General features: G+C 37.7%; 1 protein-coding gene across 1 annotated transcript in view; it reads left to right on the top strand.

Moving 5' to 3' along the window:
- Positions 1-17850, top strand: part of LOC136880973 (cytoplasmic dynein 2 light intermediate chain 1) — a 212900-nt gene that overhangs the window by 91006 nt on the left and 104044 nt on the right. Inside the window, exon 3 of the mRNA XM_068229209.1 lies at positions 980-1081. Within this exon, the coding sequence (XP_068085310.1) occupies positions 980-1081 (102 nt within the window). The remainder of the gene's footprint in view (positions 1-979; positions 1082-17850) is intronic.

The raw sequence follows: 17850 nt of genomic DNA, 5'->3' as shown, positions 1-17850 counted from the left end.
TTCCTTATGATAATCTGCCTTTGTAAGTACAACCAACGAACCTACAGATATTTACAAATATTTTTAAAGTTAATATTGTTACCTAAAGTATTACCTAAACCTAAATTCGAAACAAGGTGCACCTATAATAGCTAGCCTACTTAACCTAGAAAACGTAATTTACTGAAGACCAACTGAATTACTTGTTACAAAATTTAAATAAATATCACTACTCCCAATTTCTACCAACAAGCACTAAACACCACTATATAAACAGCACTAAATGAATCAGATATACACAAAATTAAGCTATTTCAATAGGTTTTCACTACTTTATCACTACAATAATGCAAGAGCTCTCTCAACAGCCAACCGTTCTCAAGCGCATCCAACAATGATATCAACAGATCAATGGTGCTCGATTTTCAGGTTTTATTCTCGTTTTCTGGGTTTTGCTGTCCATGAATTTTACACTATGTTTTCACTCTTTGAAAGACAATAATAAACCATGTCAATAAAACTTTACCACTCATGTTATGCATTGTAACTGCATTAAAACAATGAAAATTTTAAGTGACTTTTTGTGCTAGTGTAATTAATAAATTATCGTAATTTACATTGAATAAATATTTTAGTAAGCATATTTTTGCTCCTCATTTGAAGAAGTTATGCTCTCCTCTGAACCCTATCGTTTGGTTGATGAAGTGACAGAAAAAAAACTCGCAACGACCCCATGATCCAAGAATACGATATTGCTCTACTGGCAGATGACCACTGATGGAATGGTAAGTTAGAGGGTTCACTATAAAACAAGGAATAATTTGGATAAACCAGTCTGTGTCTCATTTTTATGACTTCCTTGCAGTAACTTACGTTTCCAGTTTTCACATTTGAATGTTGCATGTTTTGTGTGTTGAAAATCCCTCCTACAGAAGGAGGCAAGTTTTTATATCCATTGTCATTAGAAGAAACAAGTACCTTGAAGTGTTTCATTTTCCAGGGAAAGACAACTTTAATCCACAGATTTCTAGACCGTGATGAAACTGCAAAGCAGACCCTGGCACTGGAGTACACATTTGGAAGGAAAGCAGGGAGGAGCTTGGTGAGTACATGTGATCCTATTGCCTGAACAAATCAGGAAAAGAAATTTAGAAGCCAACAAAATTTCTGAGGAGCCAAGCATAAAAAAATAAAATTTACCTGCTTATGTCTGCAGTATCGACCACCACTGCTTCCTTGTTATTTTTTCTCATAACATGTCTGTGTTCCTTTGTTTGATTTTGTTGGTTCTAAATCTAGTAGACCAGGTGAGTCGGCTGTGCGATTAGGGGTGCGCGGCTGTGAGCTTGCATCCGAGAGATAGTGGGTTCGAATCCTACTGTCAGCAGCCCTGAAGATGGTTTCCCACGGTTTCCCATTTTCACACCAGGTGAATTCTGAGGCTGTACCTTAATTGAACGGTGTTATGCATCATGCGGCTATGCGTCAAATCTTACTTTTGAGCAAAATGCGTTCAAAGATTTTCACATTTAGAACCATCTTAGAAGAGATATTTTAGACAAAATAAATCAATATTTGGTACAGTTACATAATGAGTTGCGCGTAATGCTAACATTCACTAGAAAATTCATTGTTCAATATTTTCTTTGTTTTTCTCAAATTTAACTTAGCCGTATTTGCAGTTTATGGATCGAAGATGTGCAACAGGCGGCTAAGCACCAAACTGTGGCAGTTAACGTTTTGATGTTTAGGGCTACGTAACTTGTAGGCGCCACTATGTGAGATTTTGTTGTTAATTACCAAGAACCAGCAACAATATATTGGATTTTCAATACCTATTACTATTTTATTATATAAAAATTTTACAAAAACATACATTAATAGGACTATATGAATACTGGAAAGTGTTTACTATGTTACTAGGTAACAAAATATAAATCTACTTGCAGAAATACAAAGGACACATTTGAATCACATACATTAGTTTTTCATTTTTCACACACTCTCAGTTTGCAGTGTAAAATCAAGGCCCTATATCATTATATGTTCCACCATTTGAATACAGTCACTCTTCATTCGGCCATAGAAGTGATCACTCGGACGTGATGAGCTTATTTCTTGACCTTCACTGCTATTGAAAGACGAGAATATGGTTTTCTCTTTTTAATTTTAATTTCCCTGGTTCTTCTTTCTTCATCTCTTTTACTATAAATTTCTTTTTTCTACGGCATTGCTTCACGACTTGCAGGAGTGTACAGCCGCTTCTGTGTCTCAGCAGAAATCATCACTGGGACAAGAAACTGTGCTCAGGTATTAGAAACTTGTTGGATGTGAAGCCAGGATACTCAACAAGCTTTATGTTCCTGTTCTGTCCCCCACAAGAATCTGACCACAATATTAGATGTTTCTTTCCCTCGTCTAAATTTCCCATGACAAGACTCTATCTCTTGTGCTCTACGGCCAGCTTGTCCTTCTACCCAGACATAGCAGTAGCCTTTATTTGACCCTCATGAACTCCACAGTTGTACAGCCACAATACGCATTTGTAGAATATTATAATAGTGGAGATTCTTGGCAAAGGTAGACTCCGCTGGAGGTTGAATGTCAGAACCGCTAAATCTTTGATCGTTGCAGCACGCTTCATATCATTCTTCATTTCGGAACGCGCCATTTCTGCTACCTCTTGATAGATCTCCAGTTGTTGCCTTAGGTCAAGTGAATCCTCATGACCTTTCAGTTGAGCATTCAGAGAATCGCAAACATTGGAGGTGTCTTTCTTAAGTGCTTTGCGCCTCAGATTAAATTTAGTATAAAATATTTTCTTGTAGGAGGACAGTGACACAGGCTCCGAATACTCATTTTTGTACAGGTCGTACATGACCGGAATAGTGACATGTGATGGGAGGAAGTCACTACTAGTCTGTGCCCTGCAATAGTGTAAAACTTGTTTGCACACTCGCACACCCACCAAAGTGTAAATTCTACTGCAGGTTCTTCTGCTTGTTAGCTTGACTCTCATTCTCTTTACCTCGACCATGGATTCTCTGCTAGAAATGAACAAAACCTTAGCTTCTTAAGATTCTAAACTCCATAAATTGTTGAATTCATTCCTTCTTTCTTCTATGCCTACTTTTTCATGGCATTTGTCCTGGCAATGGAAGTCTCGAAATTCTTTAACATCAACAACCTTCCCATGTTGGCTAACATATGACTCGTTTAGCTGGCATTTCTTTTTTCTGTCGTCTCTGCTCTGATCAGCTACTTTTCTTTGTTGTCCCTTTCTTGGTCTCCCTTCAGATATAGGGGCTGTGATCAAATCAGCGATCGCTATGGAACCGTTGACACTTGTTGAGGGTTTCCGTGACACAATTATTACTAAACCTCACTTCACACATGGCTTGACAGTTCTCCACGGTGGCATGTTGGTTTGTTACATTACTCTCTTGTACTGAATCATTATCCTTGTTTCGGAAACTTGGATCAAACGTGTGAGAATTTTTGGTATCTTGCACACCGAAAAAGTCATTTTTGATGTAGGTGCGAGTTACATCCTCACCACAGTGGAATAAAAAATCGCAAGTATCGTATGCGGCAGGTAACAGAGGGGTTAAGTTCAGCAGCGTCACTTCTTTCTCTAGCGCAGCTTGCTGCAGGCGACAGAGTATCCAGCCATTCGACTTGTTGCTACCTGCAACAACATCATACGTTACTTCCCCAAAGCTTTACGTAAGATATAATGAATTCTAATCGTTTAATATTCTGTGACGTTAAAGCGTAAATCAAAGGAAATTATTAGATTTTCACTTACTCAATGGAGAAGACCAAAATATCAGTTGAAAATGACTCACTCGCTCCATAACCCATCCTTCGAGGGAAAGAGCAAATAAGTGTTGAACTCGTAAAACAAATAGCAGAAAAGGAAATGCTGACTAACTGATGAGGAATCGAACCCACATCCTTCCAGGCACACCATTACCACCTACTTCAAGACCTTAGTGGGTGACTTATAATTAATAAGAGCTGTATGTATTACTAAACTGCTTGGTGAAATTAAGTTACTTAAATCAAAACAGGCAACTTATAGTGTGATACAGTAAAAACGAGCTCAATAGCTGCAGTCGCGTAAGTGCAGCTAGTATCCAGTATTTGGGAGATAGTGGGTTCGAACCCCACTGTCGACGGCCCTGAAGATGGTTTTCCGTGGTTTCCCATTTTCACACCAGGCAAATGCTGGGGCTGTACCTTAATAAAAGCCATGGCTGCTTCCTTTCCTATTCCATCGTCGCCATAAGACCTGCGACGTAAAGCAACTTGCAAAGCACTAATAATAATGCACTGTATAGTAATAACTCGTGATATGTGGGACGTGTGCCTTTCTATCTCCTCCACCTGTTCCACGGACAATAGCGCAAGTATTTTTTGCCTTCTCGTTGTCATCATGTGAGATTAAGAGGAAGCAGCACACCACAACAGTTCTTATTATACAAACAGTGTATCCAACATAGGCTACTAAAATCAGCTTGCCAGCCAATATTCCGGGAGAGTAAAACTGTGTGCGATGTTGCTTAGCCGGACGTTACAAAACGCCACATACCACTTGCGGAATTAGACCTTTCAATAAGCCACATAGACGGTTGATGCATAACTTGTAATCCCGCATTATGATAGTGGCGCTTACGTTTTTCTTCTGTTACATCTGTTTAAATTCAAGCAGAGCTCCGTGAGTATTCGAGCAGTTAGTTCGACCCCTGGTGCCAGTATTCCGCTTAGCTTAGCCAGTTGATGCATAACACCGCCTGCTTCCTTCCCTTTTCTATCCCATCATCGCCATAAGACCTATCTGTGTCGCTGCGACGTAAAGCAAATAGCAAAAAAAAAATGAGTAGAGTTGGACCTGAACAGATTAATAGTACTAAAGTCCCTTTCACATGAAGCTGTTGATACTGGCAGTTACTGAGTAACTCATTTCAATCATTCGTCACAGCAACTGGAATCTGCACATCCCCTTTACTTTACCCTGAGGAAATATTTCATGTTCTGGTTATGAGTGTTCATGATGACATTAAATCAATAAAAGTGTTTTGCTTTGAGCAAATTAATTATTTGTAGAATGTATTCCTTCCGCTACATAACATTGCTTATGTGAAATTACAGAGAATTATCTTCTTCTCAAACAACATCTTAAAATAGTAGCTTAAAACAAAACTAAATTAAAAAGATAAAAATAATTAAAATCTGGCAATGAAGTGGAAAGGCAAAATGTTCTAAGTTAATATAAAATAATTTTCTATTTACTTAAATAGATGTTAAAATGTTAAGTCTGATATGTATGTTTTTCTTAGTTGTTCAGTTATAAAATTATTTCTGAAAAGGAGTTTTCCATGTCAGTGTTGCGTCTTAATTAAAAACTGTTGTCTTCAGCTGCTCTTCTTTTTTGAAGTGAGTGTTTAAAGATAAGAATTTCATTATGTTCCGTATTGAACTCAGTTCACAATTAAATTGAAAGAAGTTATGTGATGGTTCAACCTTTTCAATACATGTAGAATTAGAAATGTAATGATTATAAGCAGTAACGGTTTCAACCACTGTTCAGCCGATCACTTAAAATATAAAAAACAATGCACAGGAAAATAATAGGTGATGTATAAATTTTCCAATGGTAGTAGTTCATGAAGTATAATAGCACTGCATGTTGAACATTCTTAAAATCTTGAAGAGGTCGATGATCAATGGAGAACAGTGTTTTTAAATGTTTATGAAACTCGATAATACAGTGTAATATGCTTGACAATAGAAATATATAGTAACGTTCATAAAATCTCGTATTTCAGATTCTTTAAGTTTTTTGAGATGCAGAACAGTTGACATAAAAAACAATTGTGAAAAGCAAAAGTTAAAAAGTGCAATTTCAGAACAAGGTATGAGCTCAGGTAGTTCTTGAGGTGGCGTAACGTTATAATACCCAGTTCAATGCAGGAAAGAAAAAGAGATAAACAAAGATGTTAGGCGTGGAACAATGATTAAAGCAGGTAAAAGAATGTGTTCTTTTAAAGCATTATATATAGTGAGGAGTTGAATTAATAGAACAGGATGTGGAATGAAGAAAGAAGAAAGGAAAGGATGGGACAGTAGTAGTTTAAGGTGGGGCAGGCAGATGGGTTATTGGTGGTAGAAAACGTGTATAGGAACTAAGTAAGGCATGGAAAATGGAATTCAGGTTTAGAAATTTAGCATTTTTGAAAATGAGAATGAGGAAGTCAAATAGAATATTTGGTTTATGAGAAAAGTCGTTTAAATTGAAATTAGGATTGAAGTATTGGTCAAGGTAAACAGAACAATTTTCAGTTGTGTTTAAGGGGGCCTTTGTTAATCATTTTAAGTATTTACATGTCCTGTTCAATTTTGGTGAAATTATGTGTAGAATCTTGTATGTGCAGAGAATCTGTTATAGTTTATGCCATTGACATGTTTGGAATATCTGATGGTAAAGTTACGTCCAGTTTGTCCAATGTATGAAGAGCTACAGTTGTTACGTTTGAATCTGTATACTCCAGATTTAGAAAAAACATCAGATTTATTTAATGAGTTACAGTTGTGTAATTTATCAATATTTCTATTATTGGTTCTAAAAGATATTTTCATGTTGTGTTTTTTAAGAATGTTGGTAACTTTATAAACGTCTTGACTAAAGGTAAAAGTGGAAAATGCAGTGGCTTTGATTTTATCGTATTTTAATGTGGTTTTGGGATGGTGTTTGAATTTGTTGATAATTTGGTTTATGAAAGAGTTGTTAAAGCCGTTAAATTTAGTGATAGTTTAGTTTTAGAACATGCAGAATGTTGGCCAACAGGGTAGGGGAGGTGGTGGTATAGAATTTCTAATCACAAGATTGCGTGCCAAAAGCCTGGATTAAATTCCAAATCTCTCCACAGTCCTCATGTAGAGTGAAGACATGACGCTGTTGACGTTAGGCCTTGAGCGCCCTTTGGTGCTATTCAACAGCCCTCTCTCTTCCTAGTATCATTCATTTCATATCATTAACTCTTCTGATGAGGTTCACATCACGAAGGGCATCCCGCTACGACAGATTCATCTCACCTCGTACCCGACCCCGTAGAGAAACAGGACAAACAACAACACATGATCGGGCAGTATACAGGAAATGCAAAATCAGAGTGCAAATTAGCATTAGTTTGAAGAAAAGACAGTGTAATGGACAAGGGAGATGAATACTAGAGCTTGTGGGGTGAGAGTGAACAGATACCTGGGGTATGAAGGTAGTATTGCAACATCCAGAGACGGAATGAAGTTCTTTAGAAGGTTGATGAGGAATATGAAGAGGTTCATATCAGGAACACAGGCTGAGCAGAGAGCAGTAGACTGATGGAAACAATGAGCAATGATGGAATGGAAGGTGGATAAGCACTGGTCTAACAGAATGTGGCAGGATAACATTGCTGTGGCAGTCGGTATCATAAAAATAACAAGTATCCTACGTACAGTGGTCTATTATCAGTTCTATTTAGTGAAGTGTACTGTTGCTCTGACATAGGTTGGTTTTTAAATTTTGCCAACCATGCTCCAGCACAACCATCGAATGGTACCGGGCTCTGTCATTCTTACCAGAAGTTGTTGACCTGCGCCCCCTCATTCAGAACACATGAACCCGCCTTTCCCCACTCTATCCATTCACATTGGATGGGCGAAAGTGAACAGTTGTGAGCAAGCACTTGCAAAAGACAGTCACCATGTCTTGCAAGCATGAACAGAGAAGGTGGTTAAAAGTCCAGTGTACTAGAGGCCGCACACCACAATAGCGAGAGGCATATGGTGCAGCTTCGTTACCTGGTAGCACCCTTCTGAACGTGTGTTGGACATGCCTTGATCTGGTCATCCACCAGTAAGTGATGAACATGTATAGACTGTGTCAGGGTTAGTGGAGACGGATCTGAAGGTAACGACTCATGAATCAGCGCAAGATACAGGACTTGCGCATTCCACTGTGCTTCGCATCCTGAAGGACCAACTGAACGTTCGGAAAATTGCGTCAAAGTGGGTTCGGCGTGAATTAACAGACGTGCAGAAATACAACGCTTCTCGTACGCACTTGCAGCACTATAAGCGTATCGTTGTTTTTGATGAGACCTGGGCCAAATCTTATGAACCAATCGAACAGTTCAGCAGACCTCCACCGATGTGATCGTTAATGTGGCATACTACTGTTCGTTTTTGCAAAACAATGTGCGAGCAGCGCTGAGAAGAAGGTGGTGACACTTTGCGGATAACCCACCCAAAGTTCTGCATAACTATGCTAGGGCACACATAGCAGGAGTTCAGTCGCTGGGGCTGGGAGGTGTTCTATCACACACTGCGACTTCAGTCTCATGTTTAAGATGAAGCATATTTAATATAAATATTGGAGTGGTAGTTTTTCCTTCAATTCTTATAATTGGAATGTATCAATGAATAAAGTAGCTGTTGTTGACATAATGTGCATGTCAGCACCTTGTTATCCTTGCTCTCTGTGTCTGCTCATCTTCCTGCTACCATCGTTATGTATATAAATAAAGTTCTTGGGGATCCACTCTCTGTAATTTCATTAATTTTGTCAAATTTTCAGATATTTATCCCCTTTAGGTCAACTCAAGACCATATCAGTGGATTTTAGGTTTTTTGTCTGTTTCTGCATCTGTTTGTCTGTCCAGCTGTTCCACCATCATGCCAAAATGGCTAGAAAGATCTTGACCAAACTTCATATTTACAGCATACTGATCCAGGAGCAAATTTAGATATGCATATAATTTAAAAATCACTGAATAGACTAGGGGTTTATAGGAAAACCAGAACAGGTTTTTTCAGTTTTCTCTCATACTATTGATTTTCTCTAAAATCCGAAGACCGTATGTGAAACTTCTCTTCATTTTAAACAACTTTTGTTACATACATAACTTCGTTTACTCTTCAAATGGCGAAGAAAATTACTATTTTTTGAGGTTTTCATGCTGTGCATGGAGTGACCAATAGCATGGCAACATCTCTGGCTGCTTGCCACCAGGGAAATAACGTAATGCTATTTTCATAATTATTTCTGTAAACTCGTGGTTTTTCATTGCGAGAGAGACATCAAGCTGCCATCCTGCAAGATATTTGCGCAATACCTTTCGGGGTTCATACATCCCACGTCGTTCCATGTTAAGCAATGGGTCAGCGAACGAGGCTTCTCCACCACCTGCAGTCTCTGAACTTCTCTCCTTCTTCGATGCTTTCCAAAGTATGTCCTCGCTGTTGAATGTCAATCTTCACCATGCCCTTGTACCTAAGTCTTGGTTACAATCTTCGTCAAATAGTGCTAAGGGAAGCTGTTCATATTGCGGCCTGTAGGCTATTATTTCACACCTTGAAGTGTTTCATGGCATTTTACTGTACAGAATCAAGAATCAAAATGACCATCTACAATGAAATAGGCTTTGTCAACTGATAATAATTTAGTACTTCATATTACTAAGGCTAAATTAACATACACCTTTTATTAAAACTTAATACTAACATTATGAATTTCTAAGAATTCACAGGTATTATAAAATGGTTTTTCTATTAATCAATCATACATTTTTTCTTTTAAAATGACTTAAAAGAGTGGACCATGCAGAATGTGGTAATTTATTAAATAATCTTAAACAGTTGATTTCATGTCAGTGAGCAGTTTTTGACAGCCTGTGAATTGGGATGTCAATGTCTGCTTTACCCCGAGTATCATGAAGGTGAATGTTTTCCCTAGTACTGAATTCATTTGTGTTGTTTTTAACATATGTCAAAGATATATAAATATACAAATTTATAATTGTCAGTATTTTAAGCTTAATGAAGAGAGGTCGACAATGGTCAACTGCACCAGACATTGTTCGGACAGCCTTTTTCTGTATTAGAAGAATGCCCCCATAATAACAGTCCATAAGTAATGTGTGACTGGAAGAGACCAAAATATGCCATCCTTAGGTAGTCACTGCTAACTAAATCCCTCAGTTTCATTATCAAATAGGCCACTCGTGATATTTTTTTACAAACATGATCAATGTGTGTTTCCCAGTTCAATTTGGCATCAATATGAAAACCCAAAAGTTTGACTCACTCACTCACTCACTCACTCACTCACTCACTCACTCACTCACTCACTCACTCAGATGTGTTCTACTTAACCTTGTATCATATACATACGATATAAGGGCATGACATTTGACATTTTGTGGTAAATCATTGACTGCCAGAATGAATAAAAATGGACCGAGGACAGAGTTCTTTGGCACACCAGTTGTAACTTTCTTCAAAGTGGAATACCTATTTTTAATTGAAACAAACTGATATCTGTTATTTAAGTATGACTTAATTATGTGCAGTGAAGGATACTCAACACCATACATCTCAAGCTTTGCAAGTAAAATTTCATGATTAATACCATCAAAAGCTTTACTTAGATTACATAACACCAAAGAGATGGCTTGCTTGTTTTCAAAAGCTGTTAATACCTGATTAACAATTTCAAGAACAGCGGTAGTAGTATATTTACCTTGTCGAAACCCAAACTGACTGCCGGATAGGAGATTGTAAGTTTCAAAATAGTTGCTAAGTTGATTCTACAAAAGTGATTCAAATATTTTAGAAATTATTGGAACAATTGGGACTGCATGATAATTTTGAAGAAATTCTTTGTCCCCACTTTTAAATACTGGAATAACTTTAGAATTTTTAAGTAGATCAGGAAAAACTCCAAACTCTAAACACTTACTAAAAATAAAAGCTCGAGGTTCAGAAATCAAATGTATTATTCTTTTGATAATGTAATTAATTAACCAATAACAATCTATACTCTTAGAGTTTGATAATTTTAAGGTAACTTTAATTACTTCATGAGATGTGATTTCAACCCAATGGAAAGTGTTTTGGCAGGGGGGTTGATTGTGAAGAAAGTCACTCGCAGCTGTACCTGTTGCCTTAATTTGATTTCCGATTTCTTTTACAGAGTTTAAAAAGGAATTATTCAGTTCTTCTCGATCGGGAAATGTGTCTTGAGTTGGAGTAGGGATGTTTTTTTGTACTATAACATCCCATGCCGCCTTGCATTTGTTGAGTGCATTCTCAATATACTTTTCACAAGCTAAAATTTTGGCATGGATAAGTTTTCTTTTATATAACATTTTACAATTAAGGTAAGCTCCATTCTTCTCAGTTCCTCCTTGACAAGAGTTTTTATAAATTCTACATAGCATAGCATTCTTTCTCTATACTGAGACAATTCATCAGTATACCAGTTCAACTTCTTGCTTTAAAGTTTACCATTATGACTAATGTTTACCAGTGGTGATCATAAATGCCACAATTCAACCAATTTATCTACAAAGTTTCCAAATACAGTTTCAATATCATTTTATCTCATTTGAAATTTAAATACAAAGCCCCAGTTAATTTGTTTCAGATTTTCAGTAAATATGCTATTATAATCATCACCCTGACCTTTTACCCACAACCGAACAGGTTCGTCATTGTAAATTATGTCAGGCTGGTTAAGATATAAGGAAAATGAAATGGCGTTTAGTGCCGGGAGATCCCAGGACGGTGTAGATCTTTTGATGTGACTCTCATAGGCGACCTGCGCATCGTGATGAGGATGAAATGATGATGAAGACAACACGTACGCCCAGCCCTCGTTCCAGGGAAAGTAACCAACGATGGTTAAAATTCCCGACCCTGCCGGGAATCGAACCTGGGACCCCTGTGACCAAAGGCCAGCAAGATATAATGATATAAGCAAGGGGTCATGATCTGCAAAACCCTCACCGGCAAGTCTAAGTTTATACAAATCTCTCGAAAACTTTACAATAATATTATCCAAGCATGCTTGTTACATGTAGGTAGCTTGTTTGTGCAAGTTAAATTTAGAGTTCTTAGTAAATTCAGAAAATTTCTAGAAATCTGCCCATCTGAATATGCCATCTCTATGTTAAAATCCACACAAACAGCAACTTTGGCCTTAAACTTCAAAATATTTTCCATTATTAATTCAAAATTCTTAAGAAATACATAAATCGGCATTTGGAGATCTATACAAACTAACAATTACCAAATTCTGATCAACCAGCTTCACACAACTAAATTCTCCCTCGAATTCCACACAATATTGGCTAAATCAATTTTCACTTACAAAGGTGAAAAATGAGAGTATCCTCCTAATTCAATACAATAAATATTCCGTCATTAGACGGAGTAAACAAATTCAAACATGTTTCGGCTCGTTTGAGCCATCTTCAGTGAAAAATAAGGGGAGATTTGAAATAATTTACGTAATATAAGTTGAAAAAAATGCTAAAAAACATAATGAAGGAGCAAATGATAAAACAAACAAAAGAGAGCCTAGACGGAAACAAAATTAGTACAAATATACAATATTTACATCAATATGCGGAGCAAAAAAACTCACTGCGACAAAATTCAGTGAAAAGGTGTTAATTTAAAATAATAATTGAAACTAAAAACTGCGTTAACCTAAGAAAACAGAGGAATGAAAAAACAAATGATGCAGACGGAAATGAACAATAGTAGCACATGGTGAGGTTGTGGACCTCATAGTTTACAAAATATTGTTTAGTAACAATAACAAAACAGGTTGAAATCACTGTCGAAAATTATCCTTATAGAAACCCATGACATTTTAATGACAATATTTTGTAAACTATGAGGTCCACAACCTCACCATGTGCTACTATTGTTCATTTCTGTCTGCATCATTTGTTTTTTCATTCCTCTGTTTTCTTAGGTTAACACAGTTTTTAGTTTCAATTATTATTTTAAATTAACACCTTTTCACTGAATTTTGTCGCAGTGAGTTTTTTTGCTCTGCATATTGATGTAAATATTGTATATTTGTACTAATTTTGTTTCCGTCTAGGCTCTCTTTTGTTTGTTTTATCATTTGCTCCTTCATTATGTTTTTTAGCATTTTTTTCAACTTATATTATGTAAATTATTTCAAATCTCCCCTTATTTTTCACTGAAGATGGCTCAAACGAGCCGAAACATGTTTGAATTTGTTTACTCCGTCTAATGACGGAATATTTATTGTATTGAATTAGGAGGATACTCTCGTTTTTCACCTTTGTAAAGTGAAAACCGTCAATACGGAATGATTCTAATATCTTGTAATAATAAATCAATTTTTACAAATTTAAAACACTCTCTAACTAAAATGCCAGTTCTCCCATTTTTCTTTTTACTCCTACAAAAGATATCTGCAACAGTATATCCATGGGGCACAAAATATTGTACTTGATTTTCAGAAAGCCAATGCTCCGATACACAAATCACATCAACTTTCTCGGTTTGGCAAAAGTGTTCTAATTCTAACAACTTATTTCTAATGCACTGGATATTCACTTGCAATAAATTGAGAGATTTACCCTTGCTATCCTTCTTTTGGATGCCATTTACCTCTCGGCAACTACTTTTTGTATCACTCATTACTGGTGGGGATTTCTGACCTGATGTTTCATGTACTGGTGTTTTATGAATAGGAGAATAACATACCTGTTTGGCTACTTACTAAACTATCTTTGATTTGATTTGGTGACCGATCTGTTTCAGTCACAGATGCTAGTTTTGGTTTACATGGCCTCTTAAAATTCATAACATTTTCTAGTTGACTGACCCAGCTTGAAGAACAGCTGACTCCTTCTACTAGTTTTCCTGGTGGGTATTATAAGCTAAGGGAGTAGCATTTTACAAAGTACATATCTTATGATTAATAAAATTGAGAACAATATTAGCAATCTTTCGTTTACCTGAATTGTTTAGATGGAGGCATGTTTTGTATAACAGTGTCTCTCGAAACTGCTGCATTCAATAACCTGAGTATTCCGAAAATGTTTACAAATTTTAACAAAATCCGTATTGACCTTGTCCACTTCAATGTTCAACACGAGTCTCTACTCAGATCATGCCTGTGGGGCACGTTCGCTACAAAGACGTTAGTGTGAGTCAGCTTCCCTAGTGGATGTTTAAGTTGTGACCTTACATTCTTGACGTCGTCGTGAGCTACGTCGTTCGTCCCACCGATGATAAGCACTGCGTCGCCGCTCCCGAAGTTCCTAGTTGCTTCTTCTATGTTTTCCAGGACATTGCTGATAGAAGCCCCTGGATATATTTCTCCGGTTGCTGCTATATTCTCGTCATTTATCACTCCCGCAATTCCCCTTCCGTGGCTATACCAAACACAGCTACCTTTGCTGATTAATTAAGGTACAGCCCCAGCATTTGCCTGGTGTGAAAATGGGAAACCATGGAAAACCATCTTCAGACCTGCCAACAGTGGGATTCCCGAATGGAAGCATACAGCCACGCGCCTCTAACCACATGGCTAACTTGCCCAGTCCAGGCTTAACTAGTAACATCGTAAGTCATCTTCTTATCTGAGAATCCCAGTGCCTAAATTTTTCCTCTGTTACCACTTCCTTAAATCTGTAAATCATATCGTTACAATTTAGTGAGGGACATTTCATTTTTGCAATACATGCACTTCATTTTTAGGTTTAGATAGAATGCTTTTCTCGATTATAATGAAAACCCCCCAACTCTTTTCTGACTGGCATTAGGAAAAGGGGCCTGTCCTCCACATCTCCATTGTGAATGGCAGTAGACAAGTTAGCCTCCTGTACTCGATTGTGAATTGAGGTAGGAAACGTGTCCTGCCATTTTGATTGAAACTTCCCAATGAGCACGTAACAATGTATGCGGTCCTCCCAGTGGTGTTTCTCAGAGCTCCGTATGTGTACAGCAGTGTACTGTACGTATACAATGTGGAATACCATACGGGTACATTTCCTATAATACTGGCAGGTATACAAAACTTCTCTGTTGGTATTTCCCTTACTTTTCATTGTATTGCCACGAGCTGTTTTCATCGAGTTTTCCCTCCTGTTGAAGTATCTTATACAACTTATACCTAAGACCTTGTTCTAAAGTGAAATACTAAGCTGTAAGAGATGCAGCCAAATATTAAACTGAACTCAAGAAGGAACATCACTGGGTGAGTTGGCCGTGCGGTTAGGAGCGTGCGACTGTGAGCTCACATCCGGGAGATAGTGGGTTCGAATCCCACTGTCGGCAGCCCTGAAGATGGTTTTCTATGGTTTCCCATTTTCACAGCAGGCAAATGCTGGGGCTGTACCTTAATTAAGGCCACGGCCACTTCCTTCCAACTCCTAGGCCTTTCCTATCCCAATGTCGCCATAAGACCTATCTGTGTCGGTGCGACGTAAAGCCACTAGAAGGAACATTTCAGTGACAGTAACAGTAGAACTGGCACATCTCCATTGTTAGCCTCCTGTACTCGATTGTGAATTGAGGTAGGAAACTTCCCAACGAGCACCTAACAAGGTGGTAAGCAGGTGGTGACCTGATTTTTGTATCATATGAAGGTGTTAGCCAGCTTAAACAAAGTACATATCTAAAGTCTTATGAGAAAAAAAAGGTACAGAAGAAAACTTTGACATTCAAGTTTTACCAATAAGCCTGCTCAAACAGTAAAATTGAATCATTTCCTGTGGCTACTTAAGCCACAAATAGATACAATAACATTTGAAATACAAAATTTACCTATTTAGTAACAGTTTGTTTTGGTATAGTAGCTCTGAAAACATCAGGCTATGCACAGTCCAACCTTGCACTCCATCTACTTTCTTTTTGCTGTACGGGTGAATCATCAACCAGTGTCTCTTCGTCTAGACAAAAAAAAAAAAAAAAAAGCCCAAATTTCTGAAGAGAAGAATTATTTCTATCATTATAATTTGGAGTAAAATAATGCAGTTAAAAACTTGCATCTGAAAGTGACATAACAAATTAAGATAGTCACTTGATATGTAAACTTGATCACTGTCATCTACAGTATTTCTGAACTCGCTTCTCATGATCACTGTCAATGAGCCAGCGTACGGTCGCAGCAAGGAGAAACTACACTTTTTATCATTTCAATTTGAACTTCCCGATAACTGGTGCATTCTAGTTGACTACAACCTCCAAACAAGGGACGAGAAAGCTGCCTATAAACAGTTTGTATTGAAAAGGTTGACCTTAATAATAAAATATACAGCCGCCGTCCACAACCAGGAAAGCAGTTCGCCTGTAGTGCTGAAGTGTTAAAAGCTGGATCAAATGAAGAACGGTCCAGTTTCACAAAGAGTACAGCACTGGTGTTCAAACAGTGTCAAGTTCCAGAGCTGGAATGACCTGGACACAGACAGCAGTGCACGCTGCTCTGCCGTTTTCCGTTAAACGTGCACAATCACCATTCCTACCAGTGCCTCAGACCAGGTATCCGACAGCTGCCATACTATGATGAGCCAGCATGTCAAGAGTTATCTAACTCCCCACCTATTTCCTGTCAATATTCAAGCAGGCATGCAGCAGTAGCATATGGCTCATGAGGGAGTATTTAAAAAGTAATTATGATCAATAGAAAATGGTAAACACACTGTAGCATGGGTGAGGAATGTATCATTGAAGGTGGTAAAGAAAGGTAAAGACCGAGCTCGATAGCTGCAGTCGCTTAAGTGCGGGCAGTATCCAGTATTCGGGAGATAGTAGGTTCGAACCCCACTGTCGGCAGCCCTGAAAATGGTTTTCCGTGGTTTCCCATTTTCACACCAGGCAAATGCTGGGGCTGTACCTTAATTAAGGCCACGGCCGCTTCCTTCTAACTCCTAGCGTTCCCTGTCCTATCGTCGCCATAAGACCTATCTGTGTCGGTGCGACGTAAAGCAACTAGCAAAAAAAAGAAAGGTAAAGAGAAGTAAAGAGACTAAGAAAGAGGTTCAGGTTGCAAAGAAATAGAGCTAGAAATGGCTGCGGAAGTAAGGAGAAATTGAAGGAACTTACTAGGAAATTGACTCTAACGAAGAAGTCAGCTAAGGATAACATGATGGCAAGCATAATTGGCAGTCATACAAATCTTAGTGAAAAATGGAAGGGTATGTATAGGTATTTTAAGGCAGAAACAGGTTCAAAGAAGGACATTCCAGGAATCATTAATGAACAAGGGGAGTGTGTATGTGAGGATCTTCAAAAGGCAGAAATATTCAGTCAGCAGTATGTAAAGATTGTTGGTTACAAGGATAATGTCCAGATAGAGGAGGTGACTAATGCTAAAGAAGTATTAAAACTTACCTATGATAGCAATGACATTTACAATAAGTCACAAAATTTGTAAACTAGAGAAGCAACTGGAATTGATAAGATTTCTGGGGAGATACTGAAGACAATGGGTTGGGATATATTACCATATCTGAAGTTCTTATTTGATTATTGTTTGGATGATGGAGCTATATCAAATGAGTGGAGAATTGCTATAGTAGCCCCTGTGTATAAAAGAAAGGGTGATAGACATAAAGCTAAAAAGCACAGGCCAGTCAGTTTGACATGCATTGTATGTAAGCTTTGGGAAAGCATTCTTTCTGATTATATTAGACATGTTTGCGAAATTAGGTTTAGGAAATGTTATTCCACTGAATCTCAACTTGTAGGATTCCAGCAAGATATAGCACATATCTTGTATTCAGGAGGTCAAATGGACTGTATCGCGATTGACCTGTCTAAAGCATCATGGGAGACTACTGGCAAAAATGAGTGCAATTGGACTTGACAAAAGAGTGACTGAATGAGTGGCTATATTTCTAGAACATAGATCTCAGAGAATTAGAGTAGACAAAGCTTTATCTGTCCCTGTAATAATTAAGAGGGGAATTCCTCAAGGTAGTATTATTGGACCTTTATGAGTAAAGAAGTGAGGTGCACAGTTCCAAAATCCATCTTATCCATTTTAGCAAATTT

The sequence above is a fragment of the Anabrus simplex genome, chromosome 9 (genome assembly GCF_040414725.1).
Source record: "Anabrus simplex isolate iqAnaSimp1 chromosome 9, ASM4041472v1, whole genome shotgun sequence".
In the NCBI taxonomy this organism is placed as follows: Eukaryota; Metazoa; Arthropoda; class Insecta; order Orthoptera; family Tettigoniidae; genus Anabrus; species Anabrus simplex.
The sequence above is the reverse complement of the archived record's forward strand: the minus strand, read 5'-3'. Positions and strand labels throughout refer to the sequence as shown.